The 26,863-nt window shown below is 39.1% G+C and overlaps 3 protein-coding genes across 5 annotated transcripts in view; 1 reads left to right on the top strand and 2 right to left on the bottom strand.

The window, feature by feature from the left end:
• Positions 1 to 15,865, bottom strand: part of asap2a (ArfGAP with SH3 domain, ankyrin repeat and PH domain 2a) — a 31,323-nt gene extending 15,458 nt beyond the window's left edge. For all 3 annotated transcript variants that reach the window (XM_077731359.1, XM_077731358.1, XM_077731360.1), the window contains exons 1-5: positions 15,651 to 15,865; positions 15,324 to 15,460; positions 4,845 to 4,917; positions 2,528 to 2,673; positions 2,103 to 2,177 (exon numbers count right to left, since the gene is read on the bottom strand). In XM_077731359.1, the coding sequence (XP_077587485.1) occupies positions 2,103 to 2,177; positions 2,528 to 2,673; positions 4,845 to 4,917; positions 15,324 to 15,449 (420 nt within the window). In that variant the 5' untranslated portion in view covers positions 15,450 to 15,460; positions 15,651 to 15,865. The remainder of the gene's footprint in view (positions 1 to 2,102; positions 2,178 to 2,527; positions 2,674 to 4,844; positions 4,918 to 15,323; positions 15,461 to 15,650) is intronic.
• A 610-nt stretch (positions 15,866 to 16,475) lies between these two features.
• On the bottom strand, positions 16,476 to 20,214 carry itgb1bp1 (integrin beta 1 binding protein 1). The gene is made up of 7 exons (XM_077731244.1): positions 20,058 to 20,214; positions 19,167 to 19,288; positions 18,999 to 19,077; positions 18,787 to 18,917; positions 18,539 to 18,631; positions 18,051 to 18,200; positions 16,476 to 17,968 (listed from the first exon to the last, which is right to left on the bottom strand). The coding sequence occupies exons 2-7, from the start codon at positions 19,236 to 19,238 to the stop codon at positions 17,897 to 17,899; spliced, it is 597 nt and encodes a 198-aa protein (XP_077587370.1). The 5' UTR covers positions 19,239 to 19,288; positions 20,058 to 20,214; the 3' UTR covers positions 16,476 to 17,896.
• Positions 20,215 to 20,760: 546 nt separating this feature from the next.
• LOC144206280 (cleavage and polyadenylation specificity factor subunit 3) lies at positions 20,761 to 26,691 on the top strand. The gene is made up of 18 exons (XM_077731158.1): positions 20,761 to 20,928; positions 21,198 to 21,261; positions 21,377 to 21,474; positions 21,774 to 21,902; positions 21,984 to 22,161; positions 22,619 to 22,708; positions 22,783 to 22,933; positions 23,459 to 23,634; positions 23,698 to 23,856; positions 24,309 to 24,455; positions 24,524 to 24,676; positions 24,782 to 24,890; positions 25,360 to 25,458; positions 25,550 to 25,644; positions 25,727 to 25,814; positions 26,039 to 26,105; positions 26,183 to 26,279; positions 26,367 to 26,691. Exons 1-18 carry the CDS (start codon positions 20,858 to 20,860, stop codon positions 26,481 to 26,483), a joined length of 2,088 nt encoding a protein of 695 aa, XP_077587284.1. The 5' UTR covers positions 20,761 to 20,857; the 3' UTR covers positions 26,484 to 26,691.
• The last annotated feature ends 172 nt before the right edge of the window (positions 26,692 to 26,863 follow it).

A 26,863-nucleotide genomic window follows, 5' to 3' on the forward strand; every position in this document is an offset into this window, starting at 1 on the left:
AGATCTGCTAATATCTAAAATCTCAAGCAGTAAGCAGGAGTGCGTAATTCACGAGTCAATGAACCACAATGGTGCGGGGCTCAGCTGGACTCTTGTGGCTCCATTCACAGCCACTATTGCTCTCTCATCTCACGCCTTACTTGTGCAAACACAGATGATTCTACAGTGCCCAACCAACCACAGTCGGGCTGATGCTACTGAGAGGGTCAGCTGCAGAAATGACATCATGATGGTGCCCATTATGATAATCCCCGTTCGCACAACCAACTTGGAGACTCAGCACTTTCCATTTTCCACTGCCTGGGAATATATGATGTCTGTTTATCTTCAATAGGGACACCAAGTCCTATAGGAGCCCATTCATAATCAATTTGCAGGAACTTCCCAAAACAAAAGCCTAAATTGTCTTGGGTGGCATCATGTACAGAGCTATAGTGGAATACTATTTTAGGGATGTTGCAAAAAATGACTTTTTCCAATTATTATGTTTTACTTCTAATAGAAACAATGCTCCAAAGCAAAAAAATAAAGCACACTACTAACAATTTAAGGTTGGCTGGCTCTTTTTCATTTACATTTGAATGAAGTGTCACACGGAAAGACTTGTTTCCCTTTTTAATTGTTCGTATTCCAATTTCCCTGAGGTCTGAAACGCATCTTAACTGTCAAGCATTAATGAGTATAAAAGCTTTTAGACAGGTTTCCTGGTAGCATTTCTCTACTCTTGACTGCACTTTTTATACACAGAAAAAAACATCTGTGAGTGACATTCAATGTACCCAGTCTTGAGTTTTTTTTTCCTTTTTAAAGACTTCTCCTGTCATCTTTCGTGGCATTCAATTCAAATTGCTGTCTTTTTTTCAATATAGTCTCAACTGCTTGTCAAACGAGTCTAGGCATGTTTCTGTTTCCCAATCGGCTGACAGGTTGGCCACGTGGGAAACCCATGAAGAGTGATAATGGGGAAAGAGGAAGAGGCTGGAGGTGAAAAGAGATATGGGAATAGAACTGCCTTGAGTAACGCAGTTAGTGGAAAGGTACTCACATTACAAAAGCAGTGATATTGACATGTAAAGGATGTGAGGGCACAAAAGTTCATGGTTCCTTCATCGAAATTCATTAGTGTAATGAGAATCACTCATGGTCCCCAATAGGCTCTAAGTGGTCAAGCATGACAATAGAGCAGTAGAAAGTGTTTTGAATTTCGTATATGGGAAGAGAGGTCCAAGAACAATGACAGGAAACCATGTCGCTTGAAAAAAAAACTGATTTTTAAACAAAAAAAGTGTAGGGAGAGACAAACAGTTTTGAGACATACAGACAGAACATGTGGTTCAGGGTCAGGAGGACAAGTTTCTGTAGCAATCAGCCTCGCAGCTGATTTAACTTCATCATACCGCTACCGTAACCAAAAAAAATGTGGAGTAAAAGTTCATAGGGCCAGGGAAGTAATAGGTCTGTGTTTGCTGAAGGCTACACTTTCTCAAAAACAAACTAGTAAAAAATAAGTACAGATGTCCCTGCCAAACAAGTTGAAAGAAGAAAAAAAATGAGTAGGATTATTACACAGACTGTGTGGGGCAAAACAAAATTGTGTACAAAAGAAATTGGAAAAAATGAAGTACAGATTTAAAAAAAACAACTTGCAACTTTCTAAATTTAAATAATTAAATTTTTGAAGACATGTTCGAAAAGGGATCGCGTTCTCAAGATCCAAGGTTAAATCATATTGACAGGCGGCACTGTATTGCCAATTAAAATCGAGTCGGTGTAAACAACCTTTTCATCTTAGTCATGCAACCGTGTAAAGAATGCAGTCTATAACAAAAGAGCCATTAGTTAATTCCTCCAAACAACCACAAATCCTCAAGTATAATTACTCTTTCAAAGCTGACATCCTCTAAAGTTCTCCTACTGCTAAAATATCCACCAATGAGATTGTTACATTTCTCCCAGTCAAAACTCAGCATACTGCTTTTAACACAATGAATGAATCATTTAGTTATAAATCACAAGCAACTTCCTTGTTGTTAATTTATCCCATTCACAAAAGTTGACATGTAAAGTAACACCAAAGAAAGAGAATAATTTTCATAACTTACCCCTTTGACTCCTTTCAGATCTCCTTTCAGCAAGCTGTCCAGAGGAAATGTGATAATGTTGTTCATATTCTGGAACTGAAATAAAGAGACAAACGTGTTGAAGTCAAATGCTTTGTGTCTAAAATATTGGAAACTAGAAGTACAATCAAATTATTAGCAAACAAAAGATTATCAAAATTAATAATCACAATTATTTGTATAACATATTTATTCTTAAACTGTGCCTTGTGATTCCATCAAACTGAAATGGAATGTAGCAGCGGCTTGTGGCCACGACTGTGGAAAACCAATGCTTCCGACACACACCAGTAGTCCAGGGGATTGATACCATTACAGACAAGATGGAAATCTTCTCCCTTGTGGATTTTAACCCCCATCGATTCCATATCTACTTACCCGATTGACTCGTCACAGTACACACTCACCAGATTTTTAAAGAGTGCAGTGAGCTCCTTGGTGAAGACAGAGAACTTTAAGAATGCCGACCCCAAATCTGGATCATCTCTGTACACACAGTTTTCTCCAAATTTCTCCAAGGCCTGTGTGTACTGCTCCTCATTCTCAACATGAGCTAGAAAAATATGACACATACATAACCTGGTCAGTTAGGTTGGGGTATACAGTACATTCAACTTTTGTAGTTATTTGGGTTCACCAATACAAGAAAAATGACCTTGTTACAAATAACTAATGGTTTATTAATGTTATTTCTTGACAACAATACTTGCACTTTAAACCAATCAATCCCAAATGTACATGCATTAAAACAAATATACACACCAGAGTGAACAGAATCTTTTATTTTATCTAAGGAGCACCTTATCCACATGACTTCTTGGATGAGATAGAAAAAGCTAATGCAATCAGGACAGCAGCAGAGCTCAGCAGGAGCTCTGGGGGGCTGTTGCTATAACAACCATCACTCGAAATATGATGTCTGTATGTGTGATTGTGTGTATGTGTTGGTGCATGTTGGGTCCCGGTAGGTTAGCGTTTCAAGGAAGAAGATAGGAGGAGGAGTATGTGAAAATGAAAAGGTGAGGGCTAAAACACACCTGGAGTGATGACTCACTCAAACACATACACACCAACACACAGTACATTAAAAGCAGTCAGACATGTGTCAGCTTTGTAGATAGAGTTGGATAGCATAATGTCTGCGGCTCAGAGATATGCGGTCTTATTAGCTGAAAGCCTTTACGTCACTAAGTGCAGAACACATCAAGCCAATCTAATTTAAGACACAAGGTCAAACCACACAAGGCTTTCAGGAAACATCTTACAGCATGAGGCAATGTATCTTTTTTTCTTGTTCGAACCCAAGATGCTATAGCTGGTTTATTCATCATCTACTAATAACCACAACTAACCTGACAGACAGACAGACAGATCCCTGCGGCAAACTCTTTACTTGCTCAATTTTCACAACATTCCCCAAATCTTCTTCCTCCCTCATAGCCTTCCAGTAACTTGTAGTTAATCTTTGCCAAGTTAACTGAATCTTTTTTCTCATCATTTCTGTCTGTCCTCTGGTTCACCCTCTTCCTCATCATCCTTACTCACACAACCTTCAGGAAAAGGCAACTCCAGGAGAGAAAGAGTAAACGCTGAATGTTGAGGCAGTTGCTGTTGAAACTCCCTGTGCTCATTAGTCATGTTTTAAGCTTACTCTATGGGGACATAAGGAAACTTTCATTGTGTAAACTGACAGAGGGACAAGAGTATCCTCTCCATGTGTCAGTATAAAGCATCTTTTACTTTCTGTTATCTCTTTTGCAATTGTATGTTTCCGTTTTAAAGAGTGTAAGGTCAAACATACTGTGTACTTTCGATACAAGAATGCTTACTTTCGTGTTCCGCTGTATCTTCTTCAAACTTTTTAAATGCTAAACTGCTCCTTGTAGATATATTTTCCTAACCCTCCGAGTGTGGCACAACCAGTTACATATACTTTGGAATAGTTTCAGTTTCAATAATGAATAAAATCTAACTAAGGTAATTTTTTGTATATATAAAGTTAACTATATTTTGATTACAAACTCAAGTCCTCGTCATTCTATGTCGTGAATAGACTAAGTGCCCCATTAAACAAACATTCAACATTACGATTTGCTGATAATTTATGATAATCCCAACAATCGGGCCTTAGTTGTCTTTAATCCAAATATTACACATTCTCAAATTAAGTTCACTCATTATACTGTATTATGTGTACCCCAGTTCACTCAATAGAAAAAATGCTCATTTAAAGAGGACTATTTAAAAGGAAAAGTAGAAAATGCCCAGAGTCTAGTGATGCGCATTAATGAGTGACAGGAGGTGAGAGCCGGGCGCCTTAGTGGCCCTCCCAGCTGTTCCTTTGAGAGGCTGGATCAGACAGCTGCACAACAGAGCTCATAGTGTTCACCGAAAGACGTGCTCAGCACATTGTTCACATGACTCTCACCCTGGTTCCCTCTCTTTCTCACCATCAGCGGGGGCTCTGTCAGGCCAAACAAAAGACGCTGGAATACACTCGGTGCTAGTACAGCCAATAAGCTTCCTAACAAGCACACATACAGTGTGGGCATCCTAGCACTGTTTGAACTAGAATATGTACATGTTCGGACTACTAAAGAAGCCTTTGTGTATGAACCTCGGTGGGGATGAAAAGACACTCACTTTGAGAACACAGATTCTCCTGTGATTTAATTAAAAAAAAAAAACATTTGGACGTAGAAGTTAAAAAAGTAGCAAACTCACCCAAACCAGACGTGTAGATGGACTTCACTGACTTTTTCATTTTGTATAGAACGCTACGGTCCACATCTAGAGCCTGAAACAGACAAAAATGAACACAACAAAAATGTGAGTGCAGGAGGACTCCATTCAAGTAAAGCCGGCTGAGATTTATAGTAGTTTAGATTCTGGGAAATTACAATAATTTATGTCATCATTTCTTCAACATGGTTTAAAAAAAGAATAATACAGTTCTCGGTTTCAGAGTTGTGTGCAAATGTTGCCGCTTTCCACTTCACACTCTGGATGCATGTGGAGGGCGCACTATGTGCACTGATTTCACACCAACTGCAAAGTTATACATTATTCACAGCAGAGCTAAAAATAGACACACGTTACCCACCGTTATTGTATTGAATGGGATGTGTGTTTGAATGGGGTTTGTGTTTGAATGCATAAGCTGCTGAGAACAGTAGTATGCTGTTTAAACACTCACAAGAGACAGATGTGAGCATGTCCAGAATGTCTACTCATGTAACTTAAGTAACCAAATACCTGAGATTGTGGCTGGTCATTGTATGTTTAGCAAATACAGCTAAGACAGTGTATCACTGTACCAGGGAAAATCGTGTGAATATCAGGAAAAGGGGTGCTGCTGAAGGTTTATATTGGGTTCTTAATATGTTATTAACTATGAACGCTCAAGTGAGAAAAAACGGATGTCATGTTTATCTACACTGGACACACAATCTGAATGCAACATATATTTTTTTTTTTAAAATCAAAATGCATAATGTGGTGCAAACCAGGTCTTACTAAATCACATCACTTTTTCCAAGTAACAGGCTTCTGTAGGCACTGGCATTATGGGAACTGTTGATTGGCTTGCATCAAAATTCCATTTCACTGTGTATGTCCACCCTAACTGTTTCTTCAAATAATTTAACAATGTTAAATTAAGTTCTCAGGTTTCTTGTCATGTCCTGAGACTCTAGCGAGTAATACAATGTGAAAGGGAACCGGACATAACCAAATAGGGCCAATCTATTTTGGTCCAGACCAAAGAAAGCAAACTATGGACTTTACTGGTGTGAATATGCCGTGAGATTTACAATGACTGAACCTCAAAAGTATAACATTGGAAGTACCAAAATCTGGGTTTCTAATTTTAATTTTATGGGAACATTAGGCATTGCATTTCATTGCTGATGGGTCAGCTAAACCTCTGCTTGATCACTATATGAGCCTATGATGACCCTTTGCATGATTCTGACCAGTTTAAACTGTAACACGCACTCACGCATTCTTAGAAGAGGAAGGCAATTTTTTTCATTGTCAAAGGAGGGATAACTTTCTCATGTTTGCACTCTTAAGGCAAGGGAAGTGACTCGACCCTCTTGTTTGTAGCAAAGGCCCCGGCTCTAAAATTAGTTGGTTTTAGCCCATAAACGATTCCCAGGGGAATTCCACTGCCTAGGATTGCTTCCAACCAGTATAAAGAGAATCAGGAGAATCTTCACATAATAAATCTGCTTGCCAAAACATGCTTACTGCCTTGTCAGTGTCTCCCTTGATAGCAGCTTGCGGTTGACCATTCAGCGTATCATTTACTCAACTGGAATAGTGCGTGACATCATTATGACGATCAAAATTGTGGTTACAATGAAGCAGGCACCATCTGTTCCAACACATCTAGATGCATGGTAGAACGCGTTGTGGAGTGGGTCACAAAAGCTGTTGCCATGGAGCTCCATTCACTTAAAGTTTCAGAGTAATGCGTGTTAAGTGAGTGGGACATTTCCTCTAAGTGCATTTATTCGAAATGTGTGGTCAATTACTTTGAGCGTGTAATTTAACTGAAGCACATTATCTCCCAGTCACTGAAAAATGATATATGGCAGTCCTCTCAATTTCTGTATGCTAAAATCTTATTCTGTCTTGAGGTTTTGAAAGAGGAGTGCTCAGACAGAGCTGGCAGCAACCCCAATGTCCCGGGTGTGATGGCACACCATCCATTCCCCAGTACACAGGGTGGTCCTCCAGCATTTCCGAGTTTCCCCCAGCCACCTTTTGGGAATAGAATGCCTCATCACCACTACCCAGTCCGCACATCCCATCCATCCCATCCACCCAACAAGGACTTAACAGCCCTGTCAAGCCCAAGCATGGGCAAGAGAACGAGATGTAGCCAATGTGGGATGGAGGAGGGGGAGTTCGGCATCAGCCCACCCCAACCATCCGGTTGGACAAGGAGTATGCCCTACCCAAAGAGCTATACGTACCATAAGAAAGGTAGAACCCATGAAATATTATTGAGCTAGCAGCTCCATCCAGCTGTTGTTAAACTGTTACTGTCTTATCCTTTGTCTGCTGCCTAACACATTCCTGAACAATTGCATGCTGGAATGAATGAAAGACAAGAGACCTGGCCTCACTGTTTGTACCACCCGAGTACCTTACGATGACAACATGTCTGCAATGCAAGATAGTCTGCCACTTTCCTCAAAGCCCCAGTCGGCATTCTGCATGAACATAAACAAAAAAAAAGCAAACCAACTAAAAGCCACATAGTTCAAAGCGCTGTTCCATCAGTAGTGTCAGTACCATGTGAAAACACATGATGGTTTCTGTAATAGTGTTTAGTGGTGGTATTGAGTGATACATGCAAGGATGAACAATTGGGGCCCATGCCATAGTAGAATACCATTGTCCTTGGCAGCTGAAACAGTTTGTATCTTTTTACTAGGTCAATCTGCTGTAAACATAAGAAATTGTGTGGTACTGAGCAACAAGATTATTCACTTGGGAATATTTTTAGGCCTTGCTTGTGTCACAGTTTTTCATCAGAACTTCAACATTGCTTAACTGTGCCAGCTATCTTTCTAGAGTTAACGTTTATAGTTTCTTAGCAAGCACTATGAAAGGAGGGGCAGCTCTATGGCCTGCCGCAAGCTGCCAAAAGTCACACGAGGATGTCAACATCAGCTGAAATGCTAGGAGAAAACTAACTTCCATGTTCAAGTCCTTTTGCATTTCACAAGGTTAGTGAACATTGGAGAGCTGTTTCATTGGATTTTCCCAGGCAACCGAGGCATTCTATTTTTTTTGTATCGTTCTGGGTAAAGTTGAGTTATGAGCCCGAGTGCATACTTCAATCCTATTTGTCAGATGATGAAATGTAAAGAGAGCATTGAACTGATGGAACCTTGTTCACTTTGAGTGAAGCAGCAGGTAACTCATGAAAGTACATTTAGCGGGACCAGATGTGCTGATTTTTTAAACAGTTGACCTCACCTTGTATACCTTTCTTTGACTCTTTTCACATGGACGTATGCATAAACACCACGGTGCCAGACCAGTAGTGTGAGCAGTTACTGCACTTTTAAATAGTGCATGACAACATCTGGGAGAGTTACGTGGTTAATGATGTGCACAATATGCGCATCTCAAATCAGCTGTGGTATAAGACAGCATTGCAGTCTCAAGAAAAAGGAGCACACCAGTATAACTGGTTCATAATAACTGATGAAATCCCATTCTCCAAAAAGCAATAATCTCATGACAGCTGAATTGGCCTCTGCAATCAGACCACCAAGCAAACAATTTTGAAGCATATATGCAAAAAATAGGTATAAATGCAGAAGTTATTACTTGCTTTAGGTTAAACACCAAAAATGAAAAAGCTACACCAATATGTCATAAAACAGAACCTTTTGTTAAATTCAAACCTGGTCATCAAAACTAAAAAGGGGAAATAAGTCAACCAAAATTGTTTCAACAGTTGCGCACCAGTCAGCATGCAAGTAACAAACTGAGTATTTTACCCAACCCAACTAAAATAAAAACAACTGCAAACAACTAGCTTCTTATTCATAAATAAGAAGTGCGTATTGCTGAAGCCAGACAAAAGCACTGTGCTAATCCTGCCAGAAGCTCATTGCAATTACAAGGAGTATTAAGCTTCTTAGAAGGAATACTCAAGACTGGCCATATCTTCTCACTTGGGACTGACTGACCATTTAGGCATTATGTGTGAGTGCTTGTCCATCCATCCATGTGTTGCTAAGGCTATTAGATGTGGATTTCCCATTGCATTGATAATCTACGTGTCTGAATCCTTGTTAAAACTTTCTTCTGGGCCACCTGTTTGAAGGCAGCAGCTGTTATTCCCAGCAGGGCACCGACCACTCCCGCCAAACATTGGAGGGGGAGGAACTGAGCTGTGGAAAGGCCAGAAACAACAAAAAACAACAGAGTAACTAACACATGGACTAAAAAAAACAAGAGAACACTTGCTGACCTGTCTCAACCTAGGGGCAATAAAATGTATCATGTTAAATGAGACATTTAAACACTCATCAGTGGTGAATAAGAATAACTGCCATGTAGTGTTGAGCATTATTAACTGTGGTCAGCTGGAAAGATAAGACCAGAGAACATGCAGCTGGGAATTCGCATAGGAAATTATTTGGTAGTCTGATTTTGGTTTTATTGGGAATACAATAGGAATATAAGCTACATGTGCTCACAAGAGGAGCCGATAAATGTGTCTCCTAAGTGTCATGAGTTTACATAAACCTACTTGCTCTTTAACAAGCCTCATTCTATGCCCAACCATCTGGAATGTGAAAGGCTAGTATATGGCATTCACAGCCAACTGCATGATGCTGAGAATTCCATCACTATCCCAAAGGTGTTCCACAATAATCCAGCTACAAAATCAACAGTGAGATAACCTGTCTGGCCACTGCATAGCTGGTATATTGTTGAGAAGCATGTTTTTAGAATTAAATAAAACCCAGGTGGAGGACTGATGACCCTTGCCTGTCGAATTCTATCCAACATCAAATACAGCCACGAATCAATTAACTATGAATAATGTTCCGAGACAATTAACACATCAAAATATATAGAATAATTATTGATTTGAAGGATATGGTACCATCGGGTAGTAGACACCCATTGCCATATAAGGTCAAGAGTCTTTTATCACAAATATGAATGACACTAAACTAAGTTTCTAAATAATAGAAGCTGTGTTGAAAGGTGGCAAAATCAAAGTAGGGATTATTACCATGCATGAATAAATGAGCGCTGTTTGATACAAAAACCCTGAAGACTGAGAACTGTGTAGCAATATTTTGGCTCTGGTTAAATCAATTTTATATCCGGATAAACAAAGTTGCTGTAAATAGCAGACGAGACAGATCATGGACATTTTCAGGGAAGCCTTGAATTTTTAGTCCCATCTATTGATTGACCTTCTGTAATTCTGCAGCATTAATACCTGACTGTGCATTGCATATGAACATTTACCAGTAATGAATGCCAAATTGTATTCTGACCCAACCCAAAATTCTTAATCCAGTCGTAAAACCCATCTGCCCAAAATATGGAGGGGAGGTAAAAATCAATGCATTTAGTGTCAGCGAACAGGTGAAGGACAGAACAGTCTTCAGTCAATTGCTGTGCCAGATATGATTTAGTAAACCGAGGCCAGTCCGAGACAGATATTTCCCAAGATGAGAAAGAAACATTTTAGTAACGGTTTAAGCAAGATCAATACTTCACAAAGGGAGGTCAACTCACCCCTGGGGCTATTGAGTACGCCTACTTCTAATGGAACTCACGTGGTCACATATTTGAAGGAGAAAATACTAACAACAGTATTCGTTTAACTGTTGAAGAGGTAAAGATATAAATGCATCTCATCTAGTGTTGTTTACGCAAGACAATTTCATAACTGATGAATGAAATATAAATATTAAACCAAGCATTTGGAAAACAAATGGAACTGAAATTGAAACGTTTTCCTATGCATTGCATATTACATTGATTTTAGTCAATTGTGCAAAACAGCATGAATCATCTGATGAGATTTTGTATTTGCAGGATGAATAAAATATTGCATTGACACTTGTTTTTTTTCCGTTTCTTCTGTTACACCTCAAACATTGACTTAAACCTTGTTGTTTAAGTCAATGTTTGAGCTGTTGCCATATTTAGCCATTCAACTTGATCAACTGAGAGAATATCTAAACTGACGAAAACACATCCATAATCAAACTGATTAGGTTCCAAACAGGACGCTACTCGTTCCAAGATCTTTGAAAAATGTGGTGACTGTAAAGTCATGCTTTACAAAGGCACAAAGGGGGGTCGTGAACAAAGCTCAACATCCTGGATAAACAGGTTTTACCACTTGGCTTTTACAAGCAGCAGCACACACAAGCACACACATGCAAAAAAAAAAAAAAACACAAATACATCCAAATAGTAGTGACAAATGACTACGACGTTCAAAATATGACCCCTCACCTAATAAATCGCGAACTGCGTTAAAACAAATTCTATAAGTGATGACTTAAAATTGAGCAACCTAATCAATATATGATCTAATTTAAAAAAAAATCTTAAAACTGCAGTATTTTCCCTATCATTATCCTGCTAATATAATGTGTTACACCTGAGAATATCCTGATATACTGACTTATATAGACTTCCGATCTGATGCGATTTTACTCAAAATATGTTTTGCTGAGAACAATTTGGTGTTGAATTGGCTCCGATCTTTTGACCAATCTAGTGCTGTCCAATAGTCCAAAAAAATGTTGGATTGAGCGTAGATCTGATATCAGAGAGAGACATCACTAGTTATATAGTTAATGGTTGTGTTTTGAACAAACAAGGTACAGAAACAGTAAAGCTATATATTTCAATAAAGCCTAGTTGTCTGGCACATTTGAGACAGAAAGAAGACTCCAAGACGTAAGACTAAGACCATGTCCTTATTACCCTGCTTTACTTCAATATCCACCTACGTGCATTCAAAGCAAACTAGATGTAGGAACTTGAAAGCCATCTGGTACTACAGATTTATGCATTAATCACATGACACAAACCAATTAATCCCCCATGTTAACAAATTGCACTCTTAAAAAAAGCCCTTTGTGGAAGCCAAACAGATGCATTGTCATCACTTTAAGGATTTACCTTCCTTTAAACAAGATGAAGAAGGTTGAAACTAAATTGAGATTAGCGTGTGCGTCATTTCTTTGAGATTACTGTTAAAACCGGAAATTGAAGAATACAGTACACATCAAGAAAAGAGGAGGCAATATTAATTTGGGATCAAGAATAGATAAGAAAAACTATTTGAAAAAATGTCACCCAATATGATAAAAAGAAACAGTTTAAACTGTTGTAAAAACACTTTAAAGGGACTAGTCAAGATATTTTCATAAACTGTGTCTACATACATGAAATATGATAGAATATAAATGATAAAAACATATGCAAACACTGAGACCAATTTAGTGGTGATCTGTTAAATTACAGCAATAAAGTTTGCGTCTTCTCCTCAGATGGCAGAATTTATTGGGCGTGCCTAAATGTATAGCTGACTTCAGCAAATCCCTGCCTTCCCACGATGTAGAGAACAAGTGGGTTTCAGTGACTAGTCAGCAAAATTGCAAGTTGTCTGGTCTTTATTACGAGGCAGATTTAGCAAAAAAAATACATTAAGAAGTTAGCAAGCACACTTTGCATGTAATCCGATATGTGGGTAAAATGTGGCCGGATGAGGGGATTCTCCCCGATAACACACTGGCGAAGCCCCTGTAGTGTGGAGGTGTGAGTGGGGCACACACCAAAAATGGGACAAAGAGAGATGCTTCTTCCCTCACATGCAGTAACAAAACTAGTGATGTCTCGATCCGATACTTAGTGCTTCCCATTATATGGCTATTTTTGGATCATCAAATTTGGCCTCAAGATGCAGTCGTGTGTTTCCAGGTCCACATCTCTTTTTAGCTGCTGTAAATCAGACCACTAAGGTAAACTGAATGAGTTTACTTCTCTTGACTTTTGCTGGTGTAAAAATATGGGTATTGGTTTGGTATTGGAATATTATAGGATCCATATCAGCGAAATGTATCTTGGAAAAAGAATAGATCGGGAAAAAAAGTCAATGAAAATTTGAGACTTGTGCATTGATTAGAGCAGTCAGCAGAAATTCTCACTATTCCAAAACCTGACAGCCGTGGTGGTTGTGATAGTAATGGTAGTAATAGCAGCAGTAGTGGTAGTAGTCGTGGTAGTAATAGCAGCAGTAGTGGTAGTAATAGCAGCAGTAGTGGTAGTAGTCGTGGTAGTAATAGCAGCAGTAGTGGTAGTACTAGAAGTAGTTGTTGTAGTAGTTGTAGTATTCGTGGTAGTGTTATTAATATCAGCAGCAGTGGTAGTAGTAGTATTAGTTGTTGTAGTTGTAGTAGTAATAGAAGTAGTGGTAGAGGTAATAGTAGTAGTAGGGGGTTGTGTTATAAATCCACTAGATGGAACTGTAATGGTGGTAATAGTAGTAGTGCTTAGGGGGTGTGTTATACATCAAATAGAGGGAGCTGTGCTAAAGGGAATTCCGTATAATGATGAACCAATATTCATCCATGTAAGGTGCACTGCAGGCTTTTGAGAAAATTGAAGTCTTGTAGTTGCACCATATAGTGCAGAAAATACAGCACTACTATTACTGCAGTCTAATGAGATTTTATCAAGGGTTTAGGCAACCACAATTTATCATTGAATGCTGTCTAAGAGTCAGTGTCATTTTGTGATTGTTTGCACACCAAACCACAATAAATTCCCCAATGTTTGCACCAATTTGCCACAACAGGCTAAAGAGAGCACTAAAAATAAAGTCTTGTTCTGGCTGAGCCCTCGCAATGGCAGGTCAATGTCAGAAAAACAACAGCACGCCAACAGTTGAGCAGAGTCAACAGTGACACTAAGAAACCAAGGTACTCAATCCTATTCAAATTACTCCAACAGGCAGGCAGTAATGTCTCTCCGTTTTAACACACTACTAAACCGTAGAACAGGAGTAACCCAAAAAGCAGAGGGATTACAAACCAACAGCAAGGGTGCGTAGACAGCTGATGATGTCAGCGGGTGCCTGAGCAGGTGTCTGTCTGTGTAAAAAGACAAGTAAAGCAAGGTGTGACGGCTCAGACAGCTTAAAGTGGAGTTGACGCTCAGCCCAGATGTGGATTAGCCTCAGGTTAAAAAAAAATAAAAATACAACTCTATCTTGTCTCAACTGGACTGTTTATAAAATAGCAAGGTGGAAAACCCTTTGAACAGTAAACCACTGAAGTCTTTTCCAAAATTAGAACAACACTTTCGAGGAAAGCAGGATATACAGTCGTCTAACCATCATGACATCATACCAAAAGCAAATACTTTCATTACCCATAAAATGTCAAAATAGTATGAGAATGACCAAGTGGTCCTCGTGTCACCTGGCATCTTAAGTAGGCAGAGACACACTAACACACATAAACTGTACATATGTACATACCGCCCACTGCCAACCCACTCATGTGGGAAATTCTATTTTTACCACCGGCACTGGGCGAGGCTCATAGGCCATGGAACACACAAAGTCGGGAAACCCGAACAAGGGAGAAGGATGCCGACGGGGAACAAACCGGAAGTTCTCCTCCAGAAAAGCAGCATGTTGTCAAATAGGTAGTGCAAAGTAGCGCCCTGCTCTTCTGTATGAAATGCAACAATTTAATGGGATGGCAACAACATATTTGCATGCTTGGTCTAATTAAGTCAATGTGAAACACTTGCAGTCTAGTATGCATTCATGCAAAACCTCCATTTATTTGAATAAAATTAGCCTGCAATCTCTAATGAGATCCAATACAAGGAATCTGCTTCTAAAAGATGATGGTTATATCTTGTTAATACTATTATTTTATGAACTGCTTATCTTCACAGGGGTCGTGAGGGTGCTGGAACCTATTCCAGCATACTCTGGGCACAAGGAAGGGAACACCCTTCACATGCATACCTAGGGGACATTTAGAGTCTTCAACCAGCCAGCCAATCATGTTTTTGGGATGTGGAAGGAAACCGGAGTGCCTGGAGAAAACACACGCAAGCCCTGCAGAACATGCAAACTCCACACAATGAGGACCGACCTGGGTTCAAACCCTCGACCCCAAAACTGTGAGACCGATGCGGCTAACCAATCGGTCATCAGGCCAGCAACTAGTATTGTTGTCATCATAAAGCATTACACAAGTTGCAAGACAGAATAAACAAAGACTGTATACTACAGTACTACACTGCACATTGTTGTTATTCTCCCTGCACCCTGCGATTGGTGGGTACCCAACTCAGGTTGTTGTTGGCCTAGTTAGTATATGATCCAGCACCAGAAAGAGGATAAGCGGCTCGGAAAATTAATGAATTTAGTGAGTAATTGCCCACTGATCCTGTGTGTCCTACAGTAATGATCCAATTCTCTAAATTGGTCTGAAAATGTTCAGAAACACAGAACTCTAATTGACTCATGTATAGTGGCAGGCATTATAATTACATTTTCTTCCACTACATGACAGGCTGTACAAGTATGTCATGAGATTGCTGGGGATCCAATTTGAAATATATTACAAATATATTTTGTAGTATTCTAAATCAGAATCGAGCACCCACCTCTTCCAATGCAGCCACAGTGTTCCTGCAATGTGACATCCTGGTTGTGAAGTTTGAGGCGGTGGGTGACTTGTAGTCCTCGTTGGTCTCCACCACAAACTCCGATACGGTGATTTGATCCGGCATAATTAACTCTCCTATACAATTGGATAAACAGAAGAAGATCAAAAAAAGTTCTTCAGTTCTAGTAGCAAAGGAAAAAGTTCAGAGAAGCAGTAACAGAGTCCTCGACGGCCCCGGATGACAGTGAACCATGACTGGGTAGATCGCGGACAACGCTCGGTCCCCAACACGGTGCTCCGCGATGATGAGTATAGTTTTCTTAACCTCTGGGTAATCGCTGCTTTTCAGTTGAATGACTCCCACGCCATTCGGGTTAAATGGTTATCCCTTGGTAAGAAGTAGATATTGAAGTTCCTTCGGTGGATCTATTGTCCTCTCGCCGTCAAACGTGGGACTTGAGTGGGATGGACCGTGGACTAGTTGACTCGTGCGAGCCACGGGAAACAACAAGCAAACGTTTTTCATTCGGAGCGCATGAAATCCACAAAGGTAGAGGAGGGGATTCAATGGGCGCCAAGCAGCCAATTAGAAAGAGCGACTTGTAACCTGGAGCCAATCACCATCGTGAATGGGCGTGCCTTTATGATACATTTACACCTTATTAAAATGATGGGAATTGTGACAACTATGTAGACATCGCCTGGAAACGACGCATATTGCAGGTCTAAGGTTTTATTGAGTGGCATGCTATAGTCTTTTATGTTTAAATTTATCAAATCACTGCTTTCTTATTTATTGTACGTATTATAATGTTAAAATACTTAAGCAGTACTTGAATGCAGCATCCAGGGTGCATTTACACTAGTGGTTAATAAAGAAGAGTAAAATGAATGATTTTACTCTGTTATATTCTTCCAAGCAATCATAAAATGTATATTTCTTTACCTTACAACAATATACAAATAGATATAGACTAACTTTAAACCTGTGAGGGAAGTACTAACTGTTGTTATTGAGACTTTGAAGTCAATTTTACAGTATGCATGATGATGTGCAATGTATATTTTAAAGTAGGCATTATTACTAATTTGAAACACAAATTATGAGCATTATTCACCTCCTGGGGGACATAAAAACATAAACAGCTCCTCAGTATTTACCAGACTTATTTTTTTATTTTATTTCAATTGTACATTCCTGTTTTTTTTTGAGAATGAGGGGAAAATGTGTCTTCATCCGATCCAAGCCAAAAATCAGGGCAACTGGTATAAATAGTATCAGAGGAGCCTTTGAATGACAAAGTGGGTAGTGTTCACACATTCTTGCAGTTTTGCAGCGTCTCCTGGCAAACTGCTAAATGAAGCACCCAAGGCCCGTGCTGACCCTGCCTGGCATAAAGGCCTCAATCGTCTTGTGAAATTAATATGCAGGCACACACCCAGGCAAACATCTGCTGTCCAGACATCTCAGTTAGACCCCAGAAGAACATTTAGCTCTCCTTCTTTGTAGCATCCATATGTTTAAATAAACCATGTCCAGTTGCTCAATACAGGAAAAGAAAATACTGTGAAAATATTGCAATGTAATTTCTAACATTGAAATAGTACTTTTTTGTCTATTATCATATTTATAAAATACTGCAGTCCAAATTACACTTACTCCATTGAAAATATGAACTATGAGAATATAAATACAAATGTGTTTTGCTGTTTTGTCTTTCAAAGCAAAAGAGAACATGATTTGTACATCATGCAAATTGCACTTGATTTCATAAACCTGACAATTAATGACACCAAGTACAACCTGTTTACTCAGTGAACACTATGTGCATGACATTCCTGTCTTGCAACAGACTTGGTCATGTAATAGTACACAAAGAAGCAATTTAATCTCATATTAGCCAAAACATTCTCCATCTTGAATCAAAAGTGTGCATGAATAAGTATTCCAAATGCATTCATTATTCATTACTGAGGGTGGCACCCCCAGCTATCCTTGTGAGGATAAACAGTACAGAAAAAGGAATTATTGACATCTTTCTAGTTCCAACTGTAGTAACTTTATGGGATCATGCATCAAGAGCCTCCTCTGTTGGTGGAAAGTTGAATTTCACAAAACCAGCAATATATTCTTCATACTTTCATATACTATAAGAGGCGGTTCAATTATTTAATATAAAACACATTTTGGGTAAAAGTGACAATGCCCCATTTTGTTTTAAATTGACGTACCGGAATTTCTGCTACCACAGGTCACAAATACTAAATGTATAAATTAAAGATTCACAATAAGGACAAGCAGCCACATTTAAAAAAACGTACCAATATAGAAGTACCAATCTCACTGAATAAATTGACATATAGACATTATGTACCACTTTATGTCATATGTAGTACCAAATGACTAAACATCATGCAGCCATTTCTTTTTAAACTGAAAAGTACCAAAGTGGATGAGTACTGTAATTGATTTAACATCTATAAAAAACAAAGAATCTCACATCAAAAAATAAATGCATTCTTCAGTCATTGTTGTCTCCCTTTGCTGGTTATTTTCTTCACTTGCTTACCTCAAGTCTTGTCTGATGCGAGTGCACAGTCAAATGAAGCTGAGAGCACCTTGCAGATGGACTGAGCCTGCTCCTGTAAAAAAAAGGCAATCCCTCATTTATTTCTTTTTTAAAAGCAGGTAGCAAATGTGCTATATTTATTTCCTAGCACTCACAGAGCTACTGCACTGGTACACCCAAATACTGCATCCCTCCTGGTTAGGGTCAGTTGTTTTCAGAGCCAGGAGGTTTTTCCCTGCACCGAGGCCATCATCGTAGCACAACATACGCACAATCAGATAGAGGGGGTGACGGTGCAAAACATCCTAGGGTGACAATATAGCGTTTTAAAATAACAGCAATGTAATTTTTGGACAATAATGCACACTTAAAATCCTATATTTTACCCAAAAATTGACAATGTGCCTGATGGTATATATTTTGGTTGTACTTAATCATATAAAATTACATTTTTGGGGGGATCATTGCAGAATTAAACTGCTCCAAAATGTAGATTCATCAAACCCATAGTACAATAACTACAATGTTAAAAGATAAAGAACAGAGTGGTAGTGCATGCTAGAGAAAAATCTAAATACACTTGTGGTGTTAAATCTAAATTCAAGACCCTTTAATTTGGTAAATAAAAAAGCAGATCTCTTACACATTGATCCAGCGAGGCCACTTTCACTCCATGTTTTGATACAAACAGAATCAACTCCTCGTCTGCTGGCACAAATGGCAGCTTTCCACCTTGCTTTAAAAAAAGTAATAATAATGTGTCATTGTGAAAGAAATCTTAAATGTATGGAAACAAAATACAGTACAAAGTAGTAAAGTATATTATGAAATAACGCTAAGTAAAGAGTCTGAACTAGACTTTATCTGTGCAGCTTTTTTTTATTTATTTACCTGGGCAGCATCAATGTAGTTGATGAGGTCCAGAGGTTCCTCAAGTGTCTTACTCATGTCAAACCGTAAACTCTCAATGGCTCCCACATACTTTACTCGGAACTCTGCACACGTTTCGGACACATTGTTCCCTGAGGAGATTGTACATTTTTGTGTTTATGAGCAAGATGTAAGGAAATACAAGAGTGTCCAGATGCTTGATTCCCACAGACCTGAACTCTTGGTAGAGTCTGTATCAAGGCTGGCAACTGTGCTGGATCTGGACAGTCCTCCCACACTGGAATCTACAGACTATGGAAGAGATATTGGGTCAAGATTTATTATGGATAATGTTATCATGGGTGTGTATAGTCTGAATGTAGTTTGCTTGGTTAACATACCTTACTTTTGGTGCTGACCTCACTGCTCTGAGAGCTACTGCTGCTGTGGCGTTTTTTTCCCTTACGGAACATCGTTCACATTCATTGGCATACTGGACTGATTCATCCCGGCCGCCGCCAACCTGGACACCACCAGTAAATATTTAACATGGACCATGTCCAATGTTGTTGGACCATGTTTAATATATTCCAATTGGATGAATGATTATTTTAACAATTTGTATACTAAAGTAAGTATAGAAGAATATCATTAGAGAGGTTCATTATCTAATTATGTGATAGGAAATTAGGTATTAAGTTTTTTTTTGAATGTAATTTTATTTTTAATGGTTAACTTACGAGCTGTCGTGGACGGCGATAGACATACATCAATTTTGACTGGGGGCGGGGGGGGGGGGTGACAGCGATCAAATTGGATTGCACATCCATTAGCTGGGATGGGCTCCAGCACCCCCCGCGAACCTTATGATGATAAGCAGTTCCGAAAATAAATGAATGGGGTAAGCGTGATTTGACATGCAAATGATTTGAATAATAAGCTCGAGCATGAAACGAATTAAAACGAGGCCCAAGTATAAGTGAAAACTAAACTATGTTTAAAATATGTTTAAATTTGAGATGGAAACCTAAGACAGCTTCATCCGTAGTTGAGCCATGAAATATGTAGGAGTCACATATCGGTTACATTGTTGACTGCAGGATAAAGTATATTGTATTTCTAAAATGACATATATTGCGGTGTAGATATGAGCATCATAACGCAAACACCAAAATAAAACCATTCATAATTTGCCACCCACGTCGCTTTCGATGTATCATCACTGAAGTTGTTTAACTTTCCCCCCAGCAATCTATCACGATTACGCCCAAATAAATCATGTGTATGCATACCTAGCAATCGTATTCTTGTGTCAATATGCCGTTGACATAACCCCGTTAAACAACTTATTCCAGCCTTTTATTCACACTCTGTTTAGCTTCTTTTCAATTTCCACAGCCTACACCCAAACGCGTCTTAAAGGGGCCGTACACAATTTTAGACAGCGACGCTTCTAAAATGAAACTGTTGTCTAAATGGCTAAAATTTAAACAAGTAAACGTGCATCCCCCTTCATTTGAAACATAATATAAATACATTGTTTTCATTTTTAGCAAAAGATGCATGATTTTGCAAAGGATAATTAAAAGCGGAATTTGTATCACTGCCAGTTATTCTAACCGGCGGTGTTTTGAAAGACGACCGGAAAAAAAATCCCTTTTGGTGCATAGATGTCACTCTCGTCACACGTCGGCCCTTTTGTGTCACTATTATTGCATAAACATAACATTATAGTCAACAGAATGTCATAGAAAATACTATAAATGGCCAATTTTCCAGGCGATTTAAAAACTCAGATAAAAATGCAAATTAAATTAACTACATAAAAATCACATGCAGTCTGTGTTGTCAAGTTCGGAGTGTTTTAATGGAAATATCATTCATCTTGGGTTCACTGGCAAGATTATAAACCAAGTGGACTGTTGCAAGATGGCCGTCACCTAAAGAACGGCCAACTCGCACTTTCCCCATCTAAGCCTCTTTATTAGTGATATCTAGGATCTAGTGAAGGGCCGCCTCCTAATTCATTTCAGAAACGGCACAATGATTTGTTTGTAATATTTGTGATTTTATACAGTGCTTTTTGAAAACTATGGCATCAAAACGTCAAATTGAGGTTGCTGTCCCAGCAGAAGAGAGCGATCAGCTCCACATCCGTCCGCTGTATGATGATATTAATTTATTATCTACTAAAATGTTTGCACCTACCTAAAATATGAATATTCAATACCCTTATTTTTAAACTCCCTGCCTGCCATTGACAACTATAAACGTCCGAATAATTAAAATTGTGTCTATTGGTTGGGAATGCTTATGTTTTAATGCCATTGATGGAGTTAGACGTCCAATCAATTGTAATTGGGACTCTGACTCTAAATAAATTGGACGTCTAGTGATGTCAATGGCAGCCAACTAATGGTCTTATCCTGCAGGGGTGCTGGGCAAGAAGTTGGGAGATCTTGTATTATCCTGGAGTTCAAAGGAAGAAAGATTATGGTGATTAAAATTTATTTGCACCTTGCACTAGTATTTTGGAGGCAAACCTGTTTTGAAAACCAGTTTATTTTATTAAGCTTAAAGAATAAATTTAGTCTTATTTTGTGTTTGTCAGCTGGACTGTGGCATCCATCCTGGATTAGAGGGAATGGACGCCCTCCCTTACATAGATTTGATCGACCCTGCCGAGATAGACCTGCTGCTCATCAGCCAGTAAGTCTTTAAGCTTTCAAATACAAAAAAAATCATTGGATTGAGAAATTTAAAACTAGGAATCATCCTTCCATTTCATATTTTCTTCTCCATGCTTCAAATCGTCATGAACATTTCAGATTTATATCCCTCATTCTCTCAGTCATTTGGCTTTTTTTAGACTATAAACATGGGCAGTTCAACTTATTTTGGGCTGTCACTGAATAGACACAATTGTGTATAGAATATATATATTTTTTTAACATTTAATGTCCATTTTGATGCATAAAAAAATGTGATTAAAACATTTGTGTTTCCAGTTTCCACCTTGATCACTGTGGAGCTTTGCCTTGGTTTCTCCAGAAGACTAGTTTTAAAGGTCGAACCTTTATGACCCATGCCACTAAGGCTATATACCGCTGGCTCCTATCAGACTACGTCAAAGTCAGGTAAACGACGTACTACTATAAAGCCCTTTTCAGGTCTTCAAATTAAACAAAATATATTTCCATTGTCTCACACACCCACAGCAACATTTCTGCAGACGACATGCTATATACTGAGACGGACCTGGAGGACAGCATGGAGAAAATTGAGACGATTAACTTTCACGAGGTCAAGGAAGTGGCAGGGGTCAAGTTCTGGTGCTACCATGCCGGCCATGTGCTGGGAGCTGCCATGTTTATGATTGAAATAGCTGGTGTCAAAGTAAGAGATTCAGGAGACTTGGTTATGAATGAAGAACAACAAAATTGTGTGTTAAAGAGACAGAAATGTGAAAATTGTGAAAAAAATATCATTTCAAAAACAGCTCCAACACACTCCATGACTTTGGTGAGAATAAGTGATTTAAACACATAAAATGTCATCAATTTCAGATATTGGCTAAAATAGTACTTACCCTTTTGCCCTTCTTTCTTAGAAATATTGGCTATTATAAAGGCCCTCATTGAATGACACATTTTCATTTTTTTTTTCCATATATAAAGCACACTAGATTGATTATAAGGCACCCTGTCTATTTTGGAGAAAATTTAAGACTTTTAAGTGTCTTTCTCGTTGTGAAAATACGGTATTTTGTTTTATGTTATTTTTTTTCCTCTACAATTAAGCAGATCTTAATTGATAGTTGACATGTTATTTGTTTATTCCATTTCTTACAAAGCTGCTGTACACAGGAGACTTTTCACGCCAGGAAGACCGGCACTTGATGGCGGCGGAAATCCCCAGCGTCAAACCAGACATCTTAATCATTGTATTAGCCTTAAATTGATTTTTTGATGCTGTTTTTGTTGCAAGTAGAGATGACATCCATGTGTTCTGCTGCAGGAGTCCACCTACGGCACCCACATCCATGAGAAGCGTGAAGAGCGCGAGGCTCGCTTTTGTAACACGGTCCACGACATTGTCAACAGAGAAGGCCGCTGTTTGATTCCCGTGTTTGCTTTGGGGCGAGCCCAAGAACTGCTGCTCATCCTGGGTGAGAACTCCACAGCAACAAAACTGTATCTTTGGAAACCTCACACTCCCCAAATCAAAGAAAACTTGCATTTGTATTGATTGATCACCTTTTGTTGAATGAAACATATTACGTATGGTATTTATCCATGTTTATTCAGAATGACAGATGTTCCTTTTTTTCATTTTTGGACTCTAATACGAAATATTGCAGTAAAAATCACATTTTGGGGGACATTTATTTGATTTAATACAAAATAATTAACAGAAATGTCAGCTTTAGTACTATTTCAAATTGCTTACCCATAATTTATACTGACATTAAAAACTATTAATTTCTTTTTAAACCTCATCAATGACTGACTTTGAACTGGGATTGATTTCCACTCATAATGGATTGGAAGTTAAGAAATTGGAATAACCTGCAAATCAAAAACATTGCGTTCACCTCCATTGTAGAGTCCAATATTTGTATACCAATTCTTACATGGCGTAAAACCTTCCAACTCAACGTCACTAGTGTGTAATCTGTCATCTCACATCGCAGACGAGTACTGGCAGAATCACCCGGAGCTCCACGACATCCCCATCTACTACGCCTCATCCCTGGCCAAGAAGTGCATGGCCGTGTATCAGACTTACGTCAACGCCATGAACGACAAGATCCGCAAGGCCATTAACATTAACAATCCTTTTGTTTTCAAGCACATCAGCAACCTCAAGGTACAATGTGATTTTTTCAAATATACCAACAATCACCAAAACGTTGTAATCTCAAATCACCAGAGCATGGACCACTTTGACGACATCGGACCCAGTGTGGTCATGGCGTCCCCGGGTATGATGCAGAGCGGCCTCTCCAGAGAACTTTTCGAAAGCTGGTGCACGGACAAGAGGAATGGAGTCATCATTGCGGGCTACTGCGTCGAGGGAACCCTAGCCAAGGTCAGCTAGCACCGTTTTAAAGAGTTGGAAGGCGCAGTGGTTGAGTGGTTAGTGTGTTGGGCTCGCACTTCTAAGGTCCAGGGTTCAATACCAGATTCAGACCTTACTGGCCTTGTGTGGATTTTCTCCAGATACGAAAAAAAACACCAAAAAAATGTGGTTATCTGGTTGAAAACACTAAATCAGGGGCAGGAAACCTATGGCTCGGAAGCCACATGTGGCTCTAGCGTCCCTTAAAACATATATTTTTGTAATTACTCCTTTCTGCATGCATCCTCTCATTGATGAGACCCAGCTTAACAATGTTGTCAAAATAATTCAAGTTTTTTTTTAATAAAAAGCAGTGAAATGACAAAAACAGAAGCACACATTTTCATGTATTTTGACTTTTGAGTATGCTCTCCAGGAATAACATTTGAAAATATGATTTGTTTATGGCACCTGTCCCACAGCACATCATGTCTGAGCCGGAGGAAATCACCACCATGTCAGGACAGAAGCTGCAGCTAAAGATGTCGGTGGACTACATCTCCTTCTCGGCCCATACGGACTACCAGCAGACCAGCGAGTTCATCCGTGCGCTCAAACCTCCGCACGTGGTAATGACGAGAAAACAAAGCGGAACTTCAATCAAAGTCGGTTCAAATTGGGCTCTCGTCAATTTCAGATCTTGGTCCACGGCGAGCAGAACGAGATGGCGAGACTAAAGGCGGCGCTGATTCGAGAGTACGAGGACAACACCGAGGTGGACATTGAAGTCCACAACCCTCGCAACACTGAGTCGGTCACCCTCAACTTTAGAGGAGAGAAACTGGCTAAGGTTTCATTTATATTTGTGCAAATAGAATTTATAAACTGAAATGAAAGTATTGTGTATCCACGGTGTACTCAAGACACAGAACGTGATGTTCTTTCTGGTTTTTAGGTGATGGGCTCTCTGGCGGATCAGAAATGTGTTCAAGGTCAGAGGATATCCGGCATCCTGGTGAAGAAAAACTTTAACTATCACATCCTCAACCCTTCAGACCTTTCATGTGAGTGCTTAAATATGCTAAAATGTGAAATACTATCGAATATGACCTATTTATTTATGTCTAAAATGTCTTTTGCTGTGTCTGTATTCTCATTCTCTTGCTACTGTGACAGTGAAATTGAAATGAATCATCTAATCTAATTCTAAATATAAAATAACATTTCTTAAAAGGCTCCATAATGAAACATAATCCTAATTTAGTCTTCCTTCTCCAAATAGAATCAGAATGAGCTGTAAATGTTTGCTGTCCGCTAGCACGCTATTTAATGGCTTTTCTAATCTAATCGAATTCCCAGTAAATCTAGTCGTGATGTCAAAACCAGAATTTCTAAAAACAATTTAAAAAAACAGCCAGATTTGACATGTAAAATTAGACCATTGGTCCAGTCATTTTCATTGGCTACAGCATAGCAACTCAAAAGATCCACAATTCTTTCCATATGTTCTCACCATACTGATTATTCTTGCAGTGTATACGGAACTATCCATGAGCACGGTGAAGCAAACCCAAGCCATCCCCTTCACTGGACCGTACTCGCTGCTTGTTTGCCATCTGAGGAACCTCACAGGCATGTATAGAGCTCCCAGAGATTCCATTTTTTAAAACTTTTCTTACGTCCATTGGTTTTGATGCTCAACTTTGTGGCTTCTTTCCATCAGGTGACGTGGAAGAGCTGGATGACACCGAAAAGAAAATCCTAAAGATCTTCCAAAGCATTACTCTGATACACGAATCCGGAATGGTCATCCTGGAGGTAAACGGCTGGATAATTCATTAAATGGGGAATATTAGACCTGCCGCAAAGGTCGTTTTTTTGTTTTTATTTGTGTTTGCAGTGGATCGCTAACCCCCTCAACGACATGTACGCTGATGCTGTCACCACTGTAGTGTTGGAAGTCCAGTCCAATCCTAAGGCTCAGAAAGGTAAGGAATTGAACTCAAGAGATCTTGACGCAGGGCAAAAAAAGCTCCATTTTTTTTCACTTTGGAAATTATTTGGTTAATCTAGATCAGGGGTCGGATTTAAATGACAGCCTTCAACTGCTGGCTTTTGAGAAAATGGAATTATTTCAGTGCAAAAAAAAAATACAGAATGTTGGATAGTTAAATAATCTCACTCATACTAAATTCTTGTTGATTTTGTTCAGTCATGGAAACCCAGAGTTCTATTTTGGAAATGGACGTCTTTCAAAGCCGACTAGAAGTCATGTTACAGTGAGTAGCCTTTTTGGATAGTTGTCGTTCCTATGGTCACAATCAGCAGGTTTAAAAAGGTCGATCTTTATCTTCAGGGACATGTTCGGACAGGACTACGTGGACGTCGGCGACGGTCACAATATCTCAGTGACTGTCGATGGCAAGACTGTCAACATTTGCTTGGAAACACGGGTGAGATCACTCGCACTAATTCTCGCGGATACAATACAAAATTTGGCCCGTTTTTGACCATTTGTCTTCTTCTTTTTCCTCACCCAGTCGGTAAGCTACGAGGACGAGAGCACAGAGGACGATTCGCTAAGGGAATTGGTGGAACAGGCCGTTCTGCGCCTCTTCGACGCCCTCAACCCCATCACGTCACTTACTGGATCTTGAAAGATTGCCATCTTTCGTGATTTAGATGAGCTGCTTGTCATTTGCAGTATTTTTTCAACATCTGCTCTGTTGTGTGTTTACATGGAAAAGCACTTTTGTATATTTAATTTATTGTTACATTTTAACCCGTATGTACTGACATGATCATGTTTTAACCTTTAATGTGAACTTACCTTGTATTTGCACTAAATGTACCTTGTTTATTTATTAAATTTTAATTGATGGACATTTTTACTCTGTGGACACAAATAATTGAGAAGATAATTAAATGGAAGACAGGACACACAGATGAGTATTTTTCAAAGTGAGGCTTATTTATTACTAACTAAATATCAGGATGACAAATTGATTTCACCCAAAATAAAAGGCACAACGGCATT

The sequence above is a fragment of the Stigmatopora nigra genome, chromosome 13, assembly GCF_051989575.1.
Source record: "Stigmatopora nigra isolate UIUO_SnigA chromosome 13, RoL_Snig_1.1, whole genome shotgun sequence".
In the NCBI taxonomy this organism is placed as follows: Eukaryota; Metazoa; Chordata; class Actinopteri; order Syngnathiformes; family Syngnathidae; genus Stigmatopora; species Stigmatopora nigra.

What these genes read in the sequence shown, in the direction of transcription:
- LOC144206280 (XM_077731158.1), top strand. Translation starts at nt 20,858, where the DNA reads ATGGCATCAAAACGTCAAATTGAGGTTGCTGTCCCAGCAGAAGAGAGC. An exon ending in GACCTGCTGCTCATCAGCCA is followed by an intron (nt 21,475 to 21,773) that starts GTAAGTCTTTAA and finishes TTGTGTTTCCAG; the next exon opens with TTTCCACCTTGATCACTGTG. An exon ending in CGCTCAAACCTCCGCACGTG is followed by an intron (nt 24,456 to 24,523) that starts GTAATGACGAGA and finishes CGTCAATTTCAG; the next exon opens with ATCTTGGTCCACGGCGAGCA.
- itgb1bp1 (XM_077731244.1), bottom strand. Translation starts at nt 19,238, where the DNA reads ATGTTCCGTAAGGGAAAAAAACGCCACAGCAGCAGTAGCTCTCAGAGC. An exon ending in TGGCCTCGCTGGATCAATGT is followed by an intron (nt 18,201 to 18,538) that starts GTAAGAGATCTG and finishes TTGTCACCCTAG; the next exon opens with GATGTTTTGCACCGTCACCC. An exon ending in TGTACCAGTGCAGTAGCTCT is followed by an intron (nt 17,969 to 18,050) that starts GTGAGTGCTAGG and finishes TTTTTTTTACAG; the next exon opens with GAGCAGGCTCAGTCCATCTG.